Source organism: Corythoichthys intestinalis, chromosome 18 (genome assembly GCF_030265065.1).
Source record: "Corythoichthys intestinalis isolate RoL2023-P3 chromosome 18, ASM3026506v1, whole genome shotgun sequence".
In the NCBI taxonomy this organism is placed as follows: domain Eukaryota; kingdom Metazoa; phylum Chordata; class Actinopteri; order Syngnathiformes; family Syngnathidae; genus Corythoichthys; species Corythoichthys intestinalis.
The window spans coordinates 18,668,709-18,691,048 of record NC_080412.1 but is presented as its reverse complement, the minus strand read 5'-3'; the positions used below and the strand labels follow the sequence as shown (position 1 = coordinate 18,691,048).

At 39.1% G+C, this 22,340-nt stretch overlaps 3 protein-coding genes across 4 annotated transcripts; all 3 read left to right on the top strand.

Annotated features, from left to right (window-relative positions):
• The first annotated feature begins 263 nt into the window (after nucleotides 1–263).
• Nucleotides 264–6,979, top strand: si:dkey-273o13.3 (LIM domain-containing protein A). Of its 2 annotated transcripts, none has more exons than XM_057820161.1 (8): nucleotides 264–400; nucleotides 712–882; nucleotides 963–3,186; nucleotides 3,925–3,953; nucleotides 4,036–4,194; nucleotides 4,275–4,341; nucleotides 4,436–4,540; nucleotides 4,743–6,979. In XM_057820161.1, exons 2-8 carry the CDS (start codon nucleotides 734–736, stop codon nucleotides 5,547–5,549), a joined length of 3,540 nt encoding a protein of 1,179 aa, XP_057676144.1. In that variant the 5' UTR covers nucleotides 264–400; nucleotides 712–733; the 3' UTR covers nucleotides 5,550–6,979. The 2 variants fall into 2 exon arrangements, with proteins under 2 accessions (XP_057676144.1, XP_057676145.1); XM_057820162.1 differs by having other exon boundaries at nucleotides 709–882.
• A 527-nt stretch (nucleotides 6,980–7,506) lies between these two features.
• On the top strand, nucleotides 7,507–9,752 carry rom1a (retinal outer segment membrane protein 1a). Its single transcript, XM_057821117.1, has 5 exons — nucleotides 7,507–7,674; nucleotides 7,852–8,084; nucleotides 8,166–8,596; nucleotides 8,674–8,920; nucleotides 9,032–9,752. Exons 2-5 carry the CDS (start codon nucleotides 7,935–7,937, stop codon nucleotides 9,248–9,250), a joined length of 1,047 nt encoding a protein of 348 aa, XP_057677100.1. The 5' UTR covers nucleotides 7,507–7,674; nucleotides 7,852–7,934; the 3' UTR covers nucleotides 9,251–9,752.
• A 923-nt stretch (nucleotides 9,753–10,675) lies between these two features.
• On the top strand, nucleotides 10,676–21,512 carry frmd8 (FERM domain containing 8). Its single transcript, XM_057821934.1, has 11 exons — nucleotides 10,676–11,110; nucleotides 13,062–13,159; nucleotides 13,248–13,415; nucleotides 13,745–13,846; nucleotides 14,766–14,824; nucleotides 14,987–15,153; nucleotides 17,368–17,580; nucleotides 17,650–17,773; nucleotides 17,861–18,010; nucleotides 19,216–19,444; nucleotides 19,514–21,512. Exons 2-11 carry the CDS (start codon nucleotides 13,069–13,071, stop codon nucleotides 19,624–19,626), a joined length of 1,416 nt encoding a protein of 471 aa, XP_057677917.1. The 5' UTR covers nucleotides 10,676–11,110; nucleotides 13,062–13,068; the 3' UTR covers nucleotides 19,627–21,512.
• Nucleotides 21,513–22,340: the final 828 nt, after the last annotated feature.

Below are 22,340 nucleotides of genomic sequence, written 5' to 3'. Positions count from 1 at the left end.
CATTGCACTGACATAATAGGGGCATCCAGATCAATAGGTTGGCACATGCATACAGTGAGCATTGCTGTTATACTGCATTTTTGTTCTCTCCTCTCAGGATAACAAAAAATAATCTTGACGTTTAAACACTGATGTCAACATATTCTGTATTTCATATATCATAGATCATGAGATTTTCCCATACTTTTCTAGAAAAGTGCTGTACTTCATTCAGCATGACACAACTGACCCCTCTGTCATTGGTGACACTGAAGTTTATTGAATTGAGAGCTTGCGTGCATGTGTGTGTGTGTGTCCCTCACACATGTCACCATTCAATTAGAAAGGGCATCACATTGAATCTCATTTTGCTTCTGGTACAAAGCATCAGTGAAGATCTGTTCGTGCTTCATCCGAGACCGTAAGTAAACACATCTATCAGCTGTTTTATACGATAGATGAATGAATGTGTCAGATAACAGAAATCTAAATGTGTGTTTGCATTATAAATAAATTTAAACAAGCGTATGCAATTTATGTAAACGTGCATTTTTTGTTATTTTGAGTAAGTAAATGTATAAATAATATTTGCATTTGTAGTCTTTACCATAGCCTTTCTCGTATTAATTCAGTGCAACAATATATTTTAGTCGAACTACTCTTCATAAATTGCTAAATGTTCAATTTTAGTACATTTTTCCCACCTGACCTGGAAATATTTCACTCCAGAAGATTTTGAGGTGAGAAATCAGAAATGTGTGACCAGCGAGAAAAAGTCAAGAACAAAAAAACAGATGGAAAATCTCAACAAATAAAGCATCATCACATCAAACAAAACCACCGTCAACAGCAACATCATCATCAACAACACCGCATCCATCAGTCAGAAAATGACTACAAAGAGTACGTAAATGAAGATATCTTTAAAATTACTTCCTTTACTTGACAGTTGTAACCCATTTGACTTTCTATTTTTAAAATAGCATGCATTCAACTGAAGAGGAGAGCTTGTTGAGTGATTGCCTCCCTCATCAACATCATTCTCATCGTTACTACAACAAGCAAAACCATGGCCAGCTGTCTCTTTCTGAAACTTCTTTCACTTCTTCCTATGATTCTTCATCCACTTCATCCTCCTCAACAACCACCTCCTCTTGTTCAAGTTCATCATCCAGTTCCTGCTCTTCAGCTTCTTCCTCAAGTCTCTCGTCAGAAAGTAGCACCGATGGGTCAGATACATTTCTCCTTAGGAGACCTCAGCATTCCCAGTCATGTAATAACATTTCTGAAAAGCAAAAGTGCATCGAAGAAGACACAACACCTTTGACTGGTAACAGAAGGCATGTAGGCAAGCAGAAACAAACGAAAGACGATTCCTCTAATAATGGCTTTAAGCAAGGCACCCAGAAGAAGACACATGACAGTTTCCGCAAATCCAAATCGATGGAGGCTCTCAGTCATCCCTCAGAAAAGGAGGGTTATGCAACCCAGGAAGAACAAGAAAGAAGAAAAATTGAAGTAAAAAAGAATTTGATGAAGGAGAAAATGAAGTTCTCTGCCTTCCTTAATGAGATCACTCGCCAAGTGCTCAGCCCAATGAGACTTACAACTCTGGGCGTTACAGATGCTCGGAAAGCAAGCGACACAGAGGCCACCTCTGTTAGATCCAGGAAGTCTGAGAGCAGCTTAGACAGAAGCCGACGACAGAGAAGTCGCCCTGTCAGCGCCGACTCAGTTAACTCTAACCAGAATTCGCGTACGCATCTTTCAAAGTCAACCTCGCCCCGAAACCATCGTAGTCACGGCTCTCCTGACTCATCTATTCACATGCAATCTAGGCCCCGTAGCTGCACTGATATAAACTGTTTAGAAAGACATCCGTCATGGTCTCAAACTTCTCAGCGTTGCTCCCACTCACCATATTACAAACAGCGACGCGGTCGGAATCAAGGAGAACGTACTCATCAGTGTCATCACCATAGCGACCGCTACAGCCCGAGTTATCACAAATACCCCCACAACAAAGGTCATCATCATCACCGCAGATGTCACAGTCCTGTCTTTTATCCTGATTGTGGAGATCGCGACATTTCCAGTCATCACAATAAACATTCTCCTTTCAATCACTATGACGACAACAGTGATGGAGACCACTACGGTGTTTCAACTCCCCAAAATCGCGCCAACTACCGTGACCTGGCTATTCACCAGCAGGATGACCACCATTTCCATTATCAAGGCTACTACAGCCATGGTCACGTTCCTCGCCACAGAGATCGTGACTTTGCTACACATCACTGTGAACAACGCCGCAACCAAGCCCCCGCTCAACGCCAAATTCATGATAGCTCATCATCTCACCACAAAGACCATCAAAATAAAGGGCACCACCACAGCAATCATTTCAAAACAAAACGTCCAACCACACCACGCCATGGAAGCCAAGCCCAAATCAGCGACCACAGTAAGTCCAACTCAAAACATCACCATGCAGACCACCATGACCTTGCCCAGCATCACAATTTAAAGGACCATCAACAGCATTATCGTCGGCATGTTGATCACCACAGTGGAGGAGGTCTCCACAGAGACCATCAGCAAGCTCAACCTAGTGATTTTGATCTTCATTGCCATGGAGAACAACATAGGTCTAGCCATCAGCGTCAACATGGTAACCACCACAGTCCAAACCCTCGGGATAACCAGGGAGATGAACAGAATGAATCACGACAACTTGACAAGAAGGAGAATAAGCGTTCTTATCCAGAACAACGCCATGGAGTCCATCACAGTCCAAATCGTCCCCATTATCACGAAGACAAACACAGTCGAAATCTTGAAGACCATCAAAGTAAAGGCCATCAACACCAGCAGAGAGACAAACACAACAACAGCGATAACGATCACCGTCAGCACCACCATGGTGAGCACAAAAGCCCAAACAGTCATCTCCAGCATGAAACCCATCATAGCCGTGCTCATCAAACGCACCATGGCGATATGAATCATTCCGAGCCACATCAAACTTGCTTCAAAAATGCCCCTGAACATCAGGACAAGCGCATGAACAGAGAGTCAGATGGCAGTCTGCCTCCACACCAGAAGAAGGAAGTTCTCAACTGCAAGCTTGACTCCTCAAAGAAAATGAGTGGCCCCTGTGGTCGAGCTGAGGAACAAACCGACTTCACCGGCCCATCAATACCACATGTACGGCAAGAACATTTTATTAGAAAAGATGGAATATTCTATAATCTCAGTGTCACGAAGTGTTAAGATTTGAAATTTATACTCCTCATTTTACTAACTCATCGGCTGCCATTGACGGCTCTACATGTCCAATCCATTTCGACTGAGAGGTTCATTCACCTCTCCTAGTCAAAATCGAAAAACTTGAGCGCTCACAGCCAGTGTTTCCAGTTTAAATGAATTGGATATCTATAGTTGTCAATGGCAGGCAATGAGTTAAGTTCTATCCACAGTCAGTCATGTAGTTCTCTTTGTGACTGAATTCTACAAAACTAATCAATATTTCCATGTTCAGCTTACTTGATTATAGGGTTATGTAAGGGTTTGAATAATTTGCATCCTATTGATTTTTCAGTGTTCGTGTCACTGCTGTCATTGGTTATCACAGAACATAAAACAACATGCAAAATTGCAGTGTTGCCCAAATTTGATTGAGCTGAGTGAGACAATGCTAGCTTTCACGGTTGAAATGGATTTAATGTTTATAACTGTCAGCGGTAGAGAATGAGTTAATCTCACCCGATCAGTCGCTATTAATATTAGTAACCATTGCCAGCCCTAAAAACTGTCTCATGCACCTCCTGAAATAATCCTAAAAATTTTATATATGATAATAATGCTAATTTTGTCTCAAATTACTCAAAAAGTTTCTCAATTTGCCTCATGTTTCTGAACACATTCTTGTTCTCCTTTATCCAGGAATCAACACATGAAATGGACAAAATAATGTAAGTGTTGTTAAATGAGCTTGATCTGTGTATAGATGGAATGTTCAAAGACTTTGTGTACTTTTCTTTCTTTCTCATGAAGGGTTCTTGAGAAAGAGAACGAAGGTCTACAGCAGAATCTCTTGAAGCAAACCGTCAAGATGGAGTGTTTTGGAGATTTTTTAAACAGCCATAAGCTTTTGGAAGAGGAGCTCCAGAGGACACGAGCAGAATTGAGTGATCTTACTGAGAGTTTTAAAATGTAAACCATTCAAACACGCATCAAAATGGCTACTGCTTTTCGAAATGAAAAATATTTGTGTCATTTTGTCTTGTTGTTAGACTCCATGAGAACTGTTCGTCCACACAACAAACAAATAGCCTACTGGAGCAAAAACTTAACTCTGTGGTAAAGTCTCGACCTGAACACAAATGGGTTTGGTCAGAATTGCTGAATGTGAAATGCAGTTGTTAACATTTAATCTATATGTCCTGTTTGACAGACTAAAAGCATGGAAGGAGAGCGTGAGCGGTTAAGCCGACGTATTTCAGCATTGACAGAACAACTGGCTTCTGCAAAATTTGCCAACAATGTGGACACATTAAATGTAAGATCTGCAATTCCATGTAAAACGTTTGGAAGGTCTTCATTAAAGACTTTCAGTTGTCACTTAGTAATGCTTAATGATTAACTCATTGCCTGCCAGTAAATGCTCATGTTTCAGTACAATTGACGGTGCTGCATTTCACTTCTGCAATGCAGTGAGAGCCACTGAGAATTTTCATTTTCATGCTTGATCTCGTTTTCAGGTCAATTCTGTGTTGAACAAATCCAATGACCATTTTCTCCCAGATGATGCCATTAATCAGCTAATGCTCCCTCTGGCTCCTCCGCCAGTCCAGTTCATGGACATCCAAAATTATGAAAAAATCAAGGTCGCAGGACAGGAGCAAAGTCTGGGATCGGTTCCAGAGGAAGAAGAGTCCGACTGGTCAGAAATGGGGGACGAGATCCCCCGATTTATACTGACAGGTTCAAACAGAAGTCAAACATGGATGCCCAGGGATGGCGACATGGACAAAGACAGTGAGTCAGGAGGTGAGGACATTGTCCGACTTCAATCTCCTCGACCTCTGCAGATACCTCATCTTCAGTTCACCATCCACAATGAAATGTTCCCTGCTCCGCCAGCCATCGCTTGCCCCTCCAGTTTACCAGGCGAAAGTGCATTTAGGATCACTACAAGTCAGAATCTTGGCTCCACTATACTGATAAGATCGGCGAGCCTGGAGGAAATCCCGTTAGCGTGCCGTCAAATGTCAAAGGAGCTGAGAGGCACGGAAGCCATGATGGACCTTCACCATCCCGAGGATGACACTAACAGTGATTTAGATAATGAGATCATTCATCATTGGAGAACAAACAACAACCGGGATGGGAAGCTATCAGAGCCAGAAAGCGCTCCGTGCAGTCTGCAGTCAGTTGAACAGATGCTCCACCAGTTCATGTATGAACCTCAGCCCAGTGAAGGAATAAGTCAGAGCAGGTCTGAACTGCACGGCTGGACTGAAGGCATGGCAGAGGAGGTGCTAGGAGGGGAGCAAACACAACTTTGATACAGTACAATGATTGTTCAAATGTCCTTAAACAGAACCTGAACTTTACTCAGCAGGACATTTCAGTCAAGGTGTGCACTTGGGCAAAAGAACAAATACAGTAGGATGGATAAGAACCAATTTAATTAATAGTTTTAACAGAAGACAAGTAAAAGTTCTGTTTTTATTGAACATGTGAGAGGTTTTTCAGTGGTTGGTCTTATTGACAGATCTGGACTGAGAGCAGAGAAAGCATCGATATACTGTACATGATATTAATCACATTAATTTCCCTGGACTACTTTAGTACATAGTTTCCTTACAAATTCCTTCAACAGAATGGACAGTGCGATTAAATTGGCTTTTTAATCTGTTTTATTGAAAACCTGTTGTATTTTTTTGAAGAACTGTCAGTGTATGTGGAAAAATGTAATCATTTCCTTTGATTGTTAAGCAAAATCCTTAAATGCCCATAAGACACCTGCTTGTATATGCCTAAATACCGGTAGTCAAACATTTCATAATAAAATGTACATAATCCTGTAATTCAGAAGCAAGTCTACTCCATAATGTTTTTATCATGAAAACATTCATGCTTTTCTGGACAAATATCTTATCTCTGTAACAATAACAATACATAACTTGCTAGGGTAATTAAGCCATCTGCTCTGGCAATGTACTGTAACTAATACCGCAAATAAAAACCTTGATAAACATTTACTGTATTTGAAATGTGATTTTTCAAAGTTTTCACAGATGCAGAGTCAATCTTAGATCGCTTCATGTTGGTTCTCACTGTGTCCTGATTGGTGATCTACCAAGGGGGACTCCACATTTCCCCAGTGTCAGCTGAGGTAGACTCCACCCACTGACCCTGCACGGGATGCGGTAGGTATTGATAATGGATATTCTGGAATGTCGTTTCATGCACAATGCTGTGCAGAAATCTGGGTTAAACCGACTGTACTGTAGGTCTTTGGTTCTTTGCCATTTAACCCTATGAATGGACACAGAGTGACATTTTGGGTCATGTAAGCCACAATATCACAGCTGCTATACGAGAGTAGCCTCCACATACATGGACCCAAGTATCAAACATAAATATTTATTATACCGCTCACTTACTTGGTTCTTGCTGTTTTTCTCATATTTTATTCTTATTGTTGCAGAAATGTTGCCGCTAACTTAGGACCTCACTGCACTATTTCTCTTGTTGCACATATTTCAGTCTAAGCCAGCTATAATCACTTTTATAAGCACAAAAGTAAACTATTTTCCTTTTTTTTTTCTTCTTCTTTTCATTCATTCTACATGTTTATATTGGAGTGCCACGTCAAATTTCGTTGTTTCACAATATTATTTCGTTGTTTACCATTCACGATTTTAGGGTGGACATTAAGAAAAACTACAACACCGTTATTCGTGGACGGATCAGAATAAAATTTGGTAGGTATATTCAGTGGATGCATACATATAATTCTGCAGAACCCATGGATTACTATTTTTTTGTGTGTCTCAGAGCTTATTAATTACATTCATTAATTACAGACTTGCGAACCAGGCAGCCGTAGTTCATTTTGAACGTGTTTTACTATGAGTCATTTTTCGATTTTTTAGTATAATTTCACATAATGACAGTGACAACAATAGAATGCTCACGTTTCAGTGCCATTGACGGCACTAGACCTCCAATCCATTTTTGGCTGGGTAGGGCGAATGACATCTAGCGCCACCCAATCCATTTTTGGCTGGGTGGGGGGAATGACGTCAAGTGCCATCAGTAGCAACCGATGAGTTAAATGAGTGACCTATAAAGGGTAAAATGGCTACAGGCTACAAGCAGTCCAATACAGTACAGTACAGTACAGTACAGTACAGTACAGTACAGTGTGCTCTGTAGTCGTCACTTTCTCACTTGCTCAAATCCATTTCGTCATCTTTGTCCTCCCTCTGTATGACTATGATGGGTGCTGAGCAGACAATAGCCCAGATCCCCTGACCAGTTTAATAGGATAGGAAAGCATTAACGGTAAGACGCCGCCTGCATTCAGGTTTGCCAAATCCACTGTGTGGTACCCTGGGAGGTACACAGTGGTCTGTGCTTATTTGTGGACTTTTCTTCCCTAGAACTTTTCAGGGAATCAAGGTGAATTTTAATTGCCTGTAAATTGTGTTATACTAGTATCATTTTAGAACTGTAATGTAGTTTTGATTCCTGTATATCCTAATTTGTCCCGACAAAAAATGTATTGATGTTACCTAGTTTTTAAGTTGCTCATTTAAATCCCAGTTGCCTTTTTCTTCTTACTTTTTCTCCTCTCAGACAAGAAAAGCCTCGTCCCTCCGCGCTTCACCGTTCTCCTTCCCCTATTCCCCCCGTAAGACTCGGAGCCCCTCGCCGCAACCATGGTAGTGATGAAGATGAAGTTCCCCTTTCAAAAAAGGGTGAAACTTGCCCAGGGACTGTGGCTCCTTTCCTGGTGTGCCACGGTAGCCGGGGCCATGACCTTCACCCTTGGGTGCATCCTGAAGACAGAACTCCGAAGGAGAGCAGAAGTAAACGCTTGAATTTTGTCTGACTAACATGCATTGTAATTTCACTTTTTCCATTGTCTGTGACTTGATATTTTAATACAGGTCATGGATAATGCAGACATACATATCGTGCCCAATACGCTCATGATTGTTGGTCTGGCCTCCCTGGGCATCAACTACTTTGCCTCAAAGATCTGTCAGGATGCCCTTGACGCTGGGCGATTTCCTCGCTGGAAGACCTTTTTGAAGCCCTACTTTGCTGTCTCTTGTTTCTTCACTGTGCTCATGCTGCTAGCGGTCATCATGAGCTATGCCATGAAGGGCAGTCTGGAGTCTTCACTGAAAGTCGGCCTGAGGAATGGCATCCGCTTCTATAAAGACACAGACACGCCGGGACGCTGCTTCCAGAAGCAGAACATTGACCGCTTGCAGATGGAGTTTCAGTGCTGTGGAAACAATGACCACAGGGATTGGTTTGAGGTCCAGTGGGTCAGCAATCGCTACCTTGATTTCAACTCCAAGGAGGTCAAAGTGTAAGTTATGTTTGAGGAATCATAGAATGAACTGAATGGATCATTGTACTTAATTGTAATATCGCTTGTTTCACCAGCCGCGTCAAGAGCAATGTGGATGGACGATACCTAGTAGACGGAGTCCCATTCAGTTGCTGTAATCCCAGTTCTCCTCGACCATGCATCCAGTATCACCTTACCAACAATTCAGCTCATTATAACTACGAGTACGAAACAGAGGAGCTCAACATCTACCTGCGCGGCTGCCGGGAGGCCTTGGTCAATTACTACATGGGGCTGATGAACACCATTGGCGCTGGAGTACTGTCAGTCTTCCTCTTACAGGTAAGAGAAGCATTTTACAATAAAATGGAAAATTTTGAGATTGGGATTTATCCACATAAAGCTTGGATGTTAAAATTGTATTCCTCCATAACTCCGCCTACTCATTCCTAGGGTTCTGTGCTGGTGAGTTTGCGCTTCCTGCAGACATCTATGGAGGCAGTAGCTGGGAAGGAGAACATAGAAATTGAAACAGAAGGATACTTGCTGGAGAAGGGAGTGAAGGACACCTTCATGGAGTACTTTGACCCAGTTCTCAAGTTCCTGCTGTTTAAAAACCAGGTGCAGGAGGGTGCTACTACAGATGATAAAGCAGCCCCAGCTTCCACCTAACCACCGGGGCTTTGCATACATGTAAATACTTTTTATAAAGGGTGTCCACATTATTGCAATTTAAATCTGGTTGGGGGCTATAATTGGCATTTTCAGGTGACCATGAACGGTACATCAAATTAATGTATATTCTTACGTGAATTTTGAATCTGTGTTCTCTATACCAATGAAAGTCTCCCAAGAGAAGAAGGCCATCTCACATTTTTTTGTTATTTTTGTCAACAATACATATTCACATGACTAATACACTCGAAGTATATCAATACACTATGTAACATGTCTTTTTAAATGTTTGTTATACGTATACTTAGTATTTCTTTTCATTTACAACCTATGCCATTTTATTCTTTATTTTAATTGAGCCAGGGTGCAAATAAACCATGCTACACCAAAAAGTTAATATTTGTAATATAGTGAAAAAAACATGAAAAAAATATTAATACAAGTTATTTAAAAAAAAATGATTGCAGTTTTTTTTTTTTTTTGAGGGAAAGTAGCATATCATGACAATGTTGCGTGAGAATATTGCTTAAGAAATCAAATTTGAAGGTACTACTATGTAGTAGACCAACGCATCCCCCTTCTTCTTCTTCTGACCTGTAATTTTAAACTGAATATTTTTGCCAATATTGAGCATATCACTCATTTGATGCTTTATGTGATCCCGTCTCATTCCTGTAATGAGAACAGTTGGATTAAAACAGATTAAAGTATAATCCAATGACAAATATTAACTGTGTCCTCTAGCCTGACACTTGTTAAACCATGCTAATCTCATTTGGTAATGCTAAACCTGCTGTCCTTGCAGTCTCATACTATAACTGTGTTTTAGTGGTATTTGTATTTGTAATGTTGTAAATAAACTTGACAAAATTATAATCAATCAAATCGAGTTTTATTTCCTCATGGAATTGAACAATATTTAATTCCATGTTGTGTAACTCATTGGACATTCATTATGGATTTCATTCAGCACATTTCTTCCCTCAAATCATTTTTGCAATGTAATAAATTGAGACGATTGATTTTATTAAAATTTCTTTCTATAACATGATCATGTACTGACCCAAGCGTTCTACTTCTATTTTAAAATGAAAATAAAATATGATACATGTACAGTTTATTCATAAATTTAGCCGTTGTAGCGACTACAATATATATAATTGGTCTTTTCAATTTGACTCACTGTGAATGATTTTTTTTTTTTTTTTAATCATTATTATTTAAACAATTAAAAACACGTTGCAAATAGATTTTTTTTTTTAATTGTACAATTCAACAACACAGATTCACATATAAAAGACAGACATATGAAAACAACAACAACAAAACAAATACAGTATTTGGAAAAACTATATGACTGCATAAATATAGCAGCTGTGACGTCGTGATCATGTGACAAATTGACGTCACAATCACTGCCGCTCTGTTACACTCCGACTCAATATTTTCGATTCGTCATATCCGAAAAAACATTTCTGTACCAAGGAGTAACCACATTGAACTGCACTCTATCATGTTTATTTCGGGTTAAGTTGTAAACCTATTCTTTTATATCCACTTCATACTCAAGTGTTTCTATTTTTTAGTGTGTGAACATAAAATATTCCAGTATTTGAACGTAGATGTCACACCCAAAAATGAATCGCTCCCAATGAGAGATTCGCTCGCCATTTGCACACTTTGAAACCGTCGCGCGTGTCCGGAAAAGCTTGTTTCCCGCAAACAGTGAGGGAGTAAGGAACAACACAAAGACAACTGTATGTTTTTTTTAAGTGACTACAATAGATGAAGCTATAATAGTTCATGCCCAGAGACTGAGAGAGAACTGGAGAGACAAAACCACCCAGCTGCTGACAGGTAGGTTTTAAATGTTCTTCTTACACATTCTAATAACTCTAATGTCATGCTAGTAAAAGTTATTAACAATAGTAATTTAGAATGTTTGGGAATGTAGACGGCCGAAAAAGAGAGTGAGTGAATATTGTTGCAAAAATACGAAGTGTTTGTTTCTAGCCCTCATCGCCACACCTTAACTACAAACGTTAAATGTTGTAAGTCTGAATGTCAGTTTTAACAATTGTTTGTTTGGGCATACTCGACAGAATTTACTTCCATTTAATGAGCTACTTAGCCCTTGTTGCTAGCCTTGCTAACACTTAGCACAAGTTAAGGCTGATGTTAGCATTATAGCGGTGAACTCAGTCCTGTGGAATCCCTTGTTGATGGGCAGGCAACCGCTGACACATTAAGAATAAATGAGGATTCAATAAGTTATTTTGACCAGTTATCTCACAATACTCAATTTAGATCGACGTTCTTACACTATGGTGCTAATGTTAATGCTGCTAAGGTGAAAACATTAGCAGCTCTGACAATAGAAGGCATTATTTCTCGTTAAACTTATTTTAAATGCCGCAAATGGAAGATAATTGGTGGGAGGACTTGTGGGCAATAGTGTACATAACGTGCTTTAATAATTAATGAGTTTACTGAATTTATAGTGATGTAGGATTTTAAATGTGGTTTAATTGCTCATTCCCTGTTAACCTGTGTTCTATCGAACCCCAAGGGTTCGGTGAGTCAGTCTAAGCCTGGGTTCGGTGAATGTTATGACACGCAGGGCCCTATTATTGGACGGTGACTAATTCTAGGCAAGTGGTGTTTTAGACCAGGTTTTGGATTGGTTAGTCCCCAATTTACAGGGTTTATTCCAATTCTTTCAACTGCTAGTCCTCTATCTGGTGGGGGGAGAAACTGGTTTGCTCAGTGGAAGGTTGACTCTCACTTGGCATGAGGAAGTACAACAGACCTATGGGTAACCTGCACTGCATTTACATAAAAAAGAATAAATAAAATTGCGTCACATTTTACACCATGAAAACCGTATGTGAGGCAAAGATGTGATAGAATGAGAATGTCGACATGAAAACAAAAATAGAAACAGTGTGAAATGAATCGAGTTTAATTTCATTTTGTTATGTGAAAAGCAAATAAACACGCAAAATTATTTGTTGTAAATTTACAGTTTATTGGATTTGTGAGAAGAAACATGTTTATTTTTTTAACGTAATGACTTTGTGTGCAAATTTGGCAATCGTTTTGTGCAGTGTTTTTCAATAAACTTAATATCATTTGAGATGTAAACATGACAGAAACTACACGGTCAAGGTTATTGCAACCAAAAAGGTTTAATGTTTTATAATATAAGATATATTCCTCCAAATTTGAATGAAAAATTCTAAGATGCACATTGTGCCAGTCTTGGTTTAGTGGTCTGATGATGCTTCAGGCACAAAGATAAAAACATACATTTTGGCCTGTTTGAAAATATGCTGTCTAAATGAGAAGACATTTGAATGGAAATTCAGTCACTTAGGTTTTCGCTTGCTAGTTTAGATGTATCCAATTTGAATTTGGGAAAAAAAAGAAAGAAAAAAAGTTCCAAAGGGTTCAGTTTATGCACGTGTGAAACTCATGGGGTTCGGTACCTTTAGCGACTTAGGTTGAGAAGTCTATCAAACTTTGTTTTGAGCTGTCTATATAAATCAGATAAGACAACATTTACAAAATATTTGCACCTTGGAAGCACATATATCATCTCAATGTGTCTCACAATTTTGTAATATGACTGCTTATGACTCCATTCGGCTCCTTTCTTGTCAAAGATAAACAATATAAAAAGTGATTGCGCTCACATTACCAGAATTGTAATGGAAATAAAAATCCCGAGTCTATTTTACGAAAACATCTCTGTTCACAGCTGTGTTTTGTGTGGAAGTGTAACCTGAGTTCTCTCTTTGTGTTTCAGATTGGAGATGGAAGGAGATGAGTGTAGTGTCCCCCCAGACTTGTCAGATGACCAGTCACAGAGGGGAAGTGTTGCTTCTTCTGCTACACTCTCCCACTGTAAGTTCAATGAGAAATCATGTACTCATCAGGACAGCATTTGCTGTTATGATACATTGCTTACATTTTACCTGTGTTTTTCTCCCAGCTCAAGATGTGCTTATATACCTATTTGGTGATACCGCGGTTCACCTATCAGTTGAAGGGCTCGGCAGTGTTACTGTGCAAGAGTTAGGACGCTCTGTCCGAGAGGCTCTCCACATTCCCGAATGTGCTCAGGATGTCTTTGCCTTCTGGCTGTCTTCCCCCCTACTTGGTAATGAAAAATGCTAACTATTACACAAATAAATATGTTCACTTTTAAATACAACTTTCACTTATGTATTTTGAGCAAGAGAACACGTTCTCCATAAATGGAGTTACTGTATCTTTTACTAAAATTCACACAGAAAACTTCAAACACATAGCAACGTAGACTCTATATTACTCTAGGAATCATGCTGGAGAATGAAATGCAAGTAAAATTTCTGGGATTTTAGCTTATTAGGAATTTGATAAAAGATAACATTTATATCTGTATAGCAGACAATACACGAAGAAGCTTTCCAAAATGCAGTTGGATCTGACTACCTTTTTCCTCAACAGAGCTGCAGTTGAAGACGAGGCATCAACCGTACAAGGTTTGTCGCCAGTGGCAAGACCTGCTGTATCGCTTCACGGAAGCCTCAGATGAAGACATTTCACAAGGTGAAAGCTTAGTCCCCAAGCCATTATTTTAATATGCCAAATGATTCTCTTGTTAACGTTTAAAATATTGTCAGCATTCAGAAATGACATTTTTTCATTTAGAAACATTTTTGATTGTAGTACTTTACATTTCATACTTAAAACAAAAAGGAAGGGCACAATTGTTTTCATTTTTTAATGTAAAAATATATAAATGATTGCTTCTAAAATTGTGTAACAGCAGTGCATCATTGTATCATATCTAGTGCTACCACGATATGGAGCCATTTTATATCACGGTATTGATATGCCACAATATAATAAATTTTTGGCAAAAAAATAAAATTAGCTGACTATTATGACCGCTTTTCCCCCACTCACTTTATTTTTGACATTAAACTGATCTGCCACAAATGTCATATACGTCAAGTAGTGCTGCAACCTAAGACTAATGAGTGTGGCCAGAAGCAACACAGTAGCATACGTATTTCCGCTCAAATATAAAGATATCTAATTATGTAGTAATTCTTGTGAGTAATGGTTTTGACTTTTAAGACTGTTGTATTTTAAGTAAAAAAATAATATCATTGATAATCGATTAATTGCTATTATAGTTGGAACAAATTGTGTTGTCCTGTGTGGATTATGTGTGTTGCTATTTTCAATTGTCTTGCATGCAATACTCACGTATGGTTGGCGGTGGGGAGCCAATTGGTGAAATAGGGACATCTTGAGGCCGATTGGTGGAACTACTATGGCATATTGCACACATCTTTTGACCAAAATATTCATTGCAAGAACATGAATGTTGATACAAATATGAATGGAAAGTTTTATATCTGTTTGGCAATATACATCGTCATATCTTGCGCACTAATCCAATTTATGTAGCAGTGTTGCCTCACCTTCATGCACTTTAAGGTTTCTCTTCTCTCCTCAGATGAGCCTTGTCTCCAGTACCGTCGGAATGTCTTTTATCCAAAATCTAAAGAATTGCAGGTTCGTCTTTATCTTGTCAGTGAATATTAAAAGAAGCACTTTTTTGTTGTTTTTCTATGTTGTAATGTACTTAGAAAAAGCAGAATTGTGTTGTTTTTGTCAAAACACGTGAGTTACTTTGAACTCGCTTGTTGTTGAGTTAATCATAATCATTCTCTGCAGATAGAAGATGAGGGAGTGCTGCGACTTCTATATGAAGAGGCGAAGAACAACATCATAATGGGACGATACCCCTGCGATCCTGAACACTGGGCCTCTCTCGGAGGCTTGTCTCTTGCTTTTGATGAAGGGACAGGCCTGGACAAGCAGACAGTGACTACTACTATACGGTAAGTAAAGATTGGAGCAGTCGCTCTTTGCTGCTTTTAACTTTCAGTGCCATTGGAGATGATGGACATCCAATCATCATCAACAAGACGATATGAAACTTTCTATCGACATTTGTCATTTGTCTTGTCATTTGTCTTTCGTCCATTATTGCCATCAAGAGACCCGTCCCTGCAATGTACATGTAAATTTCAATACTAATTTATTAATAATGATATTATGTAGAGGTGTGCGAAATTTTCGATTGTTAGATTATTCCCGATTCCGCCGAGGAAGATTCAAGAATTTGAGATTCACAAACAAACAAATTCCGATTATTGAAATATGCCAAGTAAAGCGGAACTAAAACACAGTCAGCGCTGTCTTCCGGCCGCATTGAGGAACGGACCGAGAGTAAACATCATGCTAAACTCATGATGCTAGATAAAAAAAAACAATAATACCTGACTGCAGCCGACAGCCGCTACAAACTACGCCCACATAATGCTACGGTAGATATTGTCAAGTTCAAATACTAATCCTTAGGTAGACATTTATAATTCGACCCAAAATAAAGAGAGAAGGCACTCAATTTAGTTGAAAAACTTGCAAGGAAGGAGGGAAACTGTACAGCTTCTGTAGTCGTTCTAAAAAAAACTCCTCTTTCACCTCTCTTTTTATTTGGGATGGCCCTAACAACAAGAGAGGTGTCCACCTTAAAAAGATGTGTAGCAAAACGGGCGACACCTCTATGAATTTGTTTGGCTATGTGTATGCATGTAGGTGGGATTAATACATTTGTGTCAGCACATTCCAGCAAAGCAAAACTGTCTCTGTTATTGCATCTGCCCTTAGGAAGGCAAGTCATCAAGGCTTCTTCAAGAAGAACAATTCTTCTTTGTGAGCACGATGAGCAAAGCATTTCTTCATTGCGAGTAGCAAAAGCATTTCTTCATCGCAAGCAGCTATTGATTAGAGTAATTATTTAAAAAACATCTTAATATTTCATGAAGCAATAGCATTTGTCAAGTAATGAATGCAACAGTATGATTTCTTCAATGTCCCAGACGGTTTTATTTTCTCAATGTCTGTGGCTTGTGATTGAAGTTGACCTGTGGAACCTAGGCCGGTTTAAACCGGCCAGAATGACAAGGCAGTTCTATCAAGACCTAAACATGCCTATAGTTATCAGTCACAAAGATGTACTGCAATCAATCATGGAACATCCTATTTTAGCAATCAATACTTTATTATAAGCCTTAATTGGTAAGAGCAAATATTTAATAACCATTTAATAATTATCTTATCAGATATCACATGTATATAGAGCTAGATGCGGAATGACAGACTCGGCAGCGTTAGCACATTTATAGAAAACTAGATGCGAAATGACAGACTCACCGGCGTTAGTAAACAGCTTAAAGCAGTAGACTTCTCTAGAAGGCTGTTGTAGTGAACCATCCGAGCAAACCTAATTAACTTTTTGTCTAAAATACTCCTAAATCGGCAAAATCTTGACTTGAATCTATCTTTAAATGATGAAACCGTTTTAAAACATTTACATGCCGAAAGTCGGCAGATGGGAAATTATGGAATAACGGGAGCAATTTTAACAACTTTAACGTTTAATTTACAACATCAAATTAATTGAATGTAGTTTAAAGCTGCTGATACAGAATGGGGACTTGACTATTTTATTTACTGTTTTGAACTGTAAACTTGATACTGCAATAGTATTTTATTTAAGCCTAAGTGGATTTTTGTACCATTTCTGTAACTAATGTACGAAACATTAAAAGCAGCTAATAGCTGGGTGGGCATCAATAATCGATTTATAATCAAATCTGAGCCTCTGAATCGTAATCGAATCGTTAGGTGCCCCAAGATTCCCACCTCTAGCATTATGCCAACTTAATATTTACATCTTAAAAGTCAAAACCATTACTCACAAATATTAGTAGATAATTCAGATATTGATACATTTACCATTGGGGGCAGGTCAGTTTAATGTTAATTAAAAATAAACATGAGTGGGGGAAAGCTGTCATAATTGCTGTATAATTTTTCACCAAATAATTGTCCATACCTTGATTGGATATTTGTTCCATATCGTACGGCACTACCTCCAGCCATCCATCCTTATTATGAAATGAAAAAAATTAAAAATAACAGGGCAGTTTGTACATGCAAGCACGCACACACACTCCAACTAACTGCAAAACTCTGGCCATCCACAGAGAGAAGAAGCTATCTTCTTTCCTACCGGTGCACGTGGCTTTGGGAGGTGGAGGTTTATTCTCTACGCTTCGGGGAAAGTCGAGCCGTCAGGCGGGTTTGGAGCAGAACCTTTTGGAGGAGTACAGAAAGATAAACTTATCTGGAGACTCACAGCGACACTCAGAGCTTCTACAACAGTACCTCAGCACATGTCACTCACTGCCTTATTATGGGTAAGAGATCCTCTAAAAAAGAAAAAATCAAGAAATCAAATTTGACAAGTTTATGAACTGTGTATCCAGGTGTGCTTTTTTTGATGGGGAGATTGACAAACCCACCCAAGGGATCTTCCAAAGAGTGAAACGCAAAGCTGTCAATGTGGGCATCTCCTTGGAAGGCGTTTATGTGATGGACATCAAGGAGAAGGTGTGTGCTCATTTTTGTTAGCTTTGTGATATATGCAAGTCAGTTTACATTTTTCATCCTGAACACTGATTGCTCCTCTTGGTGCAGCATGTGCTTCTCGGCCTACGCTTCAACGAGCTTTCCTGGGACCACAGCTACCCTGAAGAGGAGGGAGACTCGCACATTCTGTGGCTTGAGTTTGATGGCAATGAAGATGGCACTCCAGTCAACAAGTTGCTGAAGATTTACTCCAAACAAGTGACTATATTGTTGTCTTTAAATTTGCTTTTTATAATTCATCTTTCTGCCATGAATTCCATTGAGTTCATCACTAGTAGACGCCCAATTCATTTGAAGTGGGAGAGTGGCAGTGAATGAACATTCGTTCATTTTAGGTGTGGGTGACTCTGGGTAGCCCTCGATACGGTACGATACGATACAATTTGCGATACAAGGCACACAATGGCGATGATTACACGATATGGCGATATACCAGTTATCAATACATGGGTCAGAAAATCATTTTAAGGAGCAGCAAACAAGCTCTTTTTATCCTCCTGCTAGAGATTGGAATGAGTTTATCACTAGTAGACGTCCAATCCGATTGAACATTCATTCATTCATTTGCTGCTATCCTTCCCACTTCACACGGATTAAACGTCTATGGTCCACAGTGGCAGCCAATGCCAGGCAATTAGTTAATTTTGGAGCATTTCAAGACTGTTTCTCTTGATTTTCAATCATTTACTGTTGATTTTTCGGGCATTATAATAGGCCACTTCCTGTTGATTTTGGGTTACTGAACAGGACGTGACTCGGGAAGTCCCAAAATAAATAGGAAGTGACTCCAAATCAATAGGAAGTAATCTGGAAATGCCGTAAAATGAACAGGAAGTGACCTGTAAAAGCACGCAAAAGACTGACTGTGAATGCTTTGATTTCAGTGTCATTGACGGCACTAGACGTCCAAAGCAGTCAAAATGGAAGATTTTGGTAGAAACCTGTTCCTTTTTTTTTTTTTCCTCTTAAAAACAGTGACACCTTTTTGCAACGATATGTCTATTCTTGGCGTGAACATATCGATACCCTATTGGGCTACAAAGTATTACGATATATCACCTTTTTGATATATTGTCACACACCTAGTTCATTTGCAGCTAGCCCTCCTACTTCAAATGAAATTGACGCGTAGCACCATCAGTGGAAGTCATTGAGGTAAAGATATCCTTCCTCTGGCCAGGATGCACCCTCGCACCAATTAATTTATCACTATTACACGTCCATACTAGTAGAATTCTAAACAGCATCCGTGCAAGTCTAGTTTATTTCGCAAATTTGCAAATCCTCAGAACGATTTAGCTGTGAATTGCTGAGATACAGCATTAAGATCTTCTCCATTTAATTTCTTATTTTGGTGCCTTCTTCTCCATCTGAACTGTATGCTTTGTATGTGTGTTGGACAGGCAGAGCTCATGAGTGGCTTCATCGAGTTCTGCGTGGAGTTGAAGTCAATGTCTGAGGGAGCAGCCGCATCAGAAATGGATGGAGATGCAAGTCGGTCACAACAAGCCTCTGCACAAGATGACGGCAGCAAGAATGGACGCGGGGGACGGCGAGGGATGTTGCGCCGTCAAAGCAGCGTCGTGTGCAGCCGCGTCCATTCGCTTAACACCATAAACTACGTCGACAACGGTGGGTCCAGCCACTTCACTCATTACAATGTTAAGACGAGCCAATGCTTAAAATGCTCTCTTCTTGCAGGTAAAGAAATCAAATGCTTAAAGCCCAAAAGAGCTGCATCCTTTTTCACACGTCAGGCAACTACACCAATGTACACTTCTGTACAAGTGACAGATAGCGTGGAACAGGGTTAAAGCTGCCACCTCACGTCAGCGTTGCCTCCTGCTTGCAAAGACCAAAACAGAACATTTAAAGGAGAAGTTGGACTGGAGATTGACACAAAAACATTTTAACATACTTTGGACCAAGTGAGGGATATTAGTTTGACCATATTTATCTTTTGAAGTTGTGTATATTTTCTAGATGTGTTAATGTGAACACCAAGTGTTTTTGTTAGTTGACATGCCTGAAAGGGTCGCAAGGGTAGTCGGCATTAAGTGCTGACAACAGCCTAAATACATTGAGAAAAGCCTTAGAAATATCTGATATTGATGATTGTCGTATGAACCCTTTGACTCTTCTCCAAGTGCTTATGAGTAAGCTTCAATAACCTCACTTCAACATTACTCCAGATATCCAGTGTAAAAACTTACCATCACAACTTATATGAATACTCATCCTCAAAAAATTCAGGACATATCCTTTCAAGTCTATTGTCTGCTTTCTTTTTACTGTCAGTGCCTTGATTCAGTAAAGGGCAGCAAAAAGACATTTTTAGGAATGATGCCTTTTAGTTCTATTTCATCCCTGTGTCTCTAGAGTGAGCCTGGATCGAGAGTAAACTTGGAACACTTGGAACAGTCATAACTGCCTAAAATTTAAACTGATCTAGGGAAACTGATGTTTTACCATGTTACTAAAAACTCGGAGGAGAGATGTATCATCAAACCGATAATGAGCAAACAATGCCGCCTCTCTAATGGACTTCAAAGAAAGTATAGCTCATGCCACTTGAACCAATCATCCTTGAAGCCATGCTAACATGAGTTTACCAGTACCGTACTTGGTTTCCATGCAAATAACCAACTCAATTGTACTTTTCTATGTCATTGTTCAGGCTGGTCTTTAACTCATTGGCTCCTTTGACGGCGATAGACGTCCAATCCATTTGAACCGGGAGCGTTGGCAGCGAATGAACGTTCATTCGATTCAAATGAATTGGACGTCTTCCAGTGACAAACTAATTTGAAGAGTCCCATTGTAGAATAGCCATTCCAGTTCATGTTACTTAGCTATAAGACTGCACTGTTTATATATCCTTTGTTTTGTGTGTTGGTATTGTCACATTCATATGTTTGTACACAAGATTGGAGTTTGTTTCCTTTTTAACAGTCACTTTGCAGAAGCATCAAGTGCCTTTCACGTGTTTTCCGTTTGTTTCCTTGTGGCTATAAGCCGCTGAATCAGCCATCAATGGCGTTTGCCTTTTGTTTGACCTTTACACTGTGTACTATTTCTCATAATTATCAACCTTCTTCCTGCTGACTGGCTCTATAGGTTTGATAGGCAGTAGGAAGATGTTTGTTTTTTTCAGCCAGCAGGTCTTTTTTTTTTTTTTTAAGCTATTTTTCATCTTCCAGCGCATCTTTTAAGTGTTTTAACAATTGCACATCGTAGAGAGTGAGTGTAAGGAAGTCATTGACCATGCACAGTTGTACCCGACTTGAGATTTTCTGGCGTTTGTTAAATTACACTATATTATTTATAACATGTATATTTTAAATTATGTATTTTTCACAAAGGGTCATTCAGTTTTTTTGTTTTTTTTAAAGGATATTCGGAATATTTTGGGGGGGTTTTAAGAATTTGAGGGCAAGCTTGCTAGTTTCTGATCTTTTGTGACAATATATATATTTCCATTCAACCAACCGGAGAAGGGAAACCAGTTTAATTACTTGAGGCATTTCCCTGTACCTATTCATTCTGCCAGTATAAGGAATGCCTGTTATGTACTGCTTAGACCACTATCATTTCATCAAAAAGTTTTACATTATATCATGGTGTTTTTGATGTACATCACCTTCATAGATTTGTTGCATACAATTTTGTCTAACTTTGAAACCTATTAAAGTTACTTTTATCATGGTTGATTCTGTCTGCTCAGCTTCATGGTTTTCCTTAACTACAATTTCACTTTTTTTTTTTTTTTTTAATTATAGCTGGATTATTGGTTATATTACAGGTTAGCTTTCAATATGATGGTGGACTAATTTTGGTAATTAAAAAATAATGATAATCCCATAGAGACATTGGGTCCACATATGCGAACATTACATTTTGGGTGAAAATGAAATAAAACATCAAAAAAACAAATTATTTAATAAAATATTTTATTATAGACTATTTTCCGAGGTACTTCCGCATTTCTGCTCACAACTTCCGTTTTACAATTTCTCCATCCAAAACAACAATGGAGCTGAAGTAACATTACTCATGAAAATCTCTTTAAAAAGACCATTTGGAAATACCGCATCCATCTGCCATCATCACGACAGGGGAGGACAACATTTTCATGAAGGCAGATGTGGAACCAAGCTCATACCACCACAAAGACAGCATGTTTTTGTAGCCATGTTACTGCTGTGTTAAGGAAGGTATGTTCTTCCTATCCCTGCATTTTCATATGTCCAGTGCTAAAAAAATACTAAAGCTCAACATTCCACTTCAAACCATATATATAGAGGCACTTCCAGGAGTTCATGCACAGCACAGAAAGTCACGGAGTCTCATCTACATCATGCTGAATCCATTTTTGGAGATTCCGTGGGTTCCTCTGGTTTGATTTTGCAGCTTTAACTGTCAAACTTCAACTGCAATTCATGTTGTTCTTTCTAAACTGTAAGTTCGAAGCAGAAATTTTCCAAGATGGCGTCGCCAACATGATATCCATTGTCAACTTTAGACGTCC

Coding starts and splice junctions, on each gene's coding strand:
- si:dkey-273o13.3 (XM_057820161.1), top strand. CDS start 734: ATGTGTGACCAGCGAGAAAAAGTCAAGAACAAAAAAACAGATGGAAAA. Junction 883..962: donor TCAGAAAATGACTACAAAGA/GTACGTAAATGA, acceptor TTTTTAAAATAG/CATGCATTCAACTGAAGAGG. Junction 3,187..3,924: donor CCGGCCCATCAATACCACAT/GTACGGCAAGAA, acceptor TCCTTTATCCAG/GAATCAACACATGAAATGGA.
- frmd8 (XM_057821934.1), top strand. CDS start 13,069: ATGGAAGGAGATGAGTGTAGTGTCCCCCCAGACTTGTCAGATGACCAG. Junction 13,160..13,247: donor TTCTGCTACACTCTCCCACT/GTAAGTTCAATG, acceptor TTTTTCTCCCAG/CTCAAGATGTGCTTATATAC. Junction 17,581..17,649: donor CACTCACTGCCTTATTATGG/GTAAGAGATCCT, acceptor CTGTGTATCCAG/GTGTGCTTTTTTTGATGGGG.
- rom1a (XM_057821117.1), top strand. CDS start 7,935: ATGGTAGTGATGAAGATGAAGTTCCCCTTTCAAAAAAGGGTGAAACTT. Junction 8,085..8,165: donor AACTCCGAAGGAGAGCAGAA/GTAAACGCTTGA, acceptor ATTTTAATACAG/GTCATGGATAATGCAGACAT. Junction 8,921..9,031: donor TGTCAGTCTTCCTCTTACAG/GTAAGAGAAGCA, acceptor ACTCATTCCTAG/GGTTCTGTGCTGGTGAGTTT.